General features: G+C 34.3%; 1 protein-coding gene across 1 annotated transcript; it reads right to left on the bottom strand.

Moving 5' to 3' along the window:
* Positions 1 to 828: 828 nt before the first annotated feature.
* Positions 829 to 1,698, bottom strand: LOC121129150 (uncharacterized). Its single transcript, XM_040724830.2, has one exon. The coding sequence runs from the start codon at positions 1,674 to 1,676 to the stop codon at positions 999 to 1,001; it is 678 nt and encodes a 225-aa protein (XP_040580764.1). The 5' UTR covers positions 1,677 to 1,698; the 3' UTR covers positions 829 to 998.
* Between the last annotated feature and the right edge of the window lie 563 nt (positions 1,699 to 2,261).

Raw genomic sequence — 2,261 nt, 5'->3', positions numbered from 1 at the left:
TTGCTAGCTTTTCTCATTTGGGAGGGATAGCTCAAATATTAACAACACTGTTATATTATTACAGTGTATTACTGAATAGAGGGGAATACAAACAAATAATGAATTTAGAAGAAAAAAGACAGAGAGAAGGATTTAGAAAGAAACAGAGGGAGAAGGGAAGATCCCGAAAGAAGGAGAGAGATATGGAAAGAGAGAAGGAAGGAGAGGTTTTAACAACGCGTTCTTACTGACCTTGGAGACCTGCAAAAAATATAATAAGAGGATGCTTGGTTATTTTATAAGTGTACTTGCTCAAAAACATTTTAAGGCTGCTTAAGCACCCCAAAAAGAGGCCAGTGACGCCACTGCTGAGGGTAAGATTCCGACTGACTGAATTAATTTCATTTAATGATGTTGGCAAAAAAATAATTCTAATAATTGTAGATTTCCTTATCGATCACAAAACCATTTTTATCACTTTACCTCACTTACTTATCCTAGATCAAATCAATACCTCTTAATTCGTCATATTTCGACTGCATGCTGACTTGCTATCCAAATTAATGATATCAGAATTATGCAATGAAAATACTATTTTTACTATTTTCATTTATTCATTTTTTAGGTATGCATTTACATTTTTCAGATCCAAAAAATTTTCTTTGAGCTGAATCCCAAAAAGTAAATTTTCAAATTACGAGATCCTAGTAAATATTGGGGTTTCACTTCGTTGTAAAACTCCGATAGATCCAAGGAAAACGGGATCTCATGATTGAACCCCTAATATGCCTGTATAAGTGATTGTGTAAACCAGAAGTTAGAGCACCAACTCTAAAATAATAAGTGTGATTCTCAACATACTTAACATTTGATTCGGGCATAAGGTGCCAACAAAGTTAAATTCTTTATTCCAAATGTTGTTTTTTTTTTTTTTAACCATATTACATTTTTATAAAAAATATACAAATTCAAATAAAATGAATGTTTGTCTGTAAATATACTGAATACTCCATATGAAATTATTTAATATATGAGCCATATTGTGGATAAGGCTCAACCACGATCGAAGAAGGACCAACTTCATATTTAACATCAGCAACGAACCCACTGTTCCCAATTACATAATAGGTCACTGTCTGAATACGACCATCCGGAAGAGCCACTTTATAAGACCCCTCAACATCTCCATTAATGGCTTGCTCATCGGCAGATATATCCACTCCGGACTCAGCATCGAAGACAAAGTATTCATAGACGTAGTTTGCTGGCTCAGATGGAGGAGGAGGAACATATGGTTTGTATACAGAAGTAGGAGGCTGGGTGAGAGGTTGGTTGACAGGGACGGAAGGTGTTGTAGGGCGGTAAGTAGGGAAAGAAGGGGCTGGTAATGGAGAAGGCTCAATGATGGGCTGATAAATAGGAACTTTAGAGGATTGTGGGGGCAATTGTGGTGGAGGGGCAATATAGGAACTATAGGCTGGAAGAGCAGGCAAAGATTGGAGAACAGGAGGACTTGAAGCAATGGGTCTATAGACAGGACCCGTTGAAAGAGGTGGTAAGTCAATAGGAGCTTGAATTGGCCCTTGTTGGGTAGTTGGAGGAACGTAAGGTTTGTAGTAAATTGGGGATGGAGTAGGAGGCCCATCCCCCTTCACGAATTGAACTAAAATAAAAGTAAGAAATAATTTTCTTATCATACTGAAAATGTTGAACTGATACAAACTCATGGATTTAGCCCTCTTTTATATGAATTAATGTCAAATGAAAAGAGTGCGATATATTTTTACACGGATACATTTATTTTGTCCTTTTATTTACAACCAGTTTTCTTTTTTTTTTTTGTATTTTACAAAAATTGTAGAACGAAATTAATATGAAGTTGATTCTTTATTTTCATAACACTTTGATAAAAATCAAATACGTGTGTTTTCATTAGACTTTAGCTATGATACTCTATTTATGTACAAAAGTCATGCACTGAAGATTAAAATAAATAATTTGTGATAAATATAAGTCCATTTTTGTATTGGATGTTTTAAATTTTAATTCGTTGATGTTTATCTCCTTGGTAATCTAACTAGTGCTGAAAAGACGATTTTTATTATTCTATCAACATTTTTGACAATTAGCCTTGCATTTTGACATCAATGAATGTTTCCACCAACTCAAACTTAAAACAACTTCAATACTCTATCAAATGGTGGATAGTATACTCCCAGTTCACTTTTTATTGTCACTTTTAAAATATGGGTTACAGAGATTTCCCAATATATGTCTTTTTT

The sequence above is a fragment of the Lepeophtheirus salmonis genome, chromosome 14 (assembly GCF_016086655.4).
Source record: "Lepeophtheirus salmonis chromosome 14, UVic_Lsal_1.4, whole genome shotgun sequence".
NCBI lineage: Eukaryota > Metazoa > Arthropoda > Copepoda > Siphonostomatoida > Caligidae > Lepeophtheirus > Lepeophtheirus salmonis.
The sequence above is the reverse complement of the archived record's forward strand: the minus strand, read 5'-3'. Positions and strand labels throughout refer to the sequence as shown.

Coding starts and splice junctions, on each gene's coding strand:
- LOC121129150 (XM_040724830.2), bottom strand. CDS start 1,676: ATGATAAGAAAATTATTTCTTACTTTTATTTTAGTTCAATTCGTGAAG.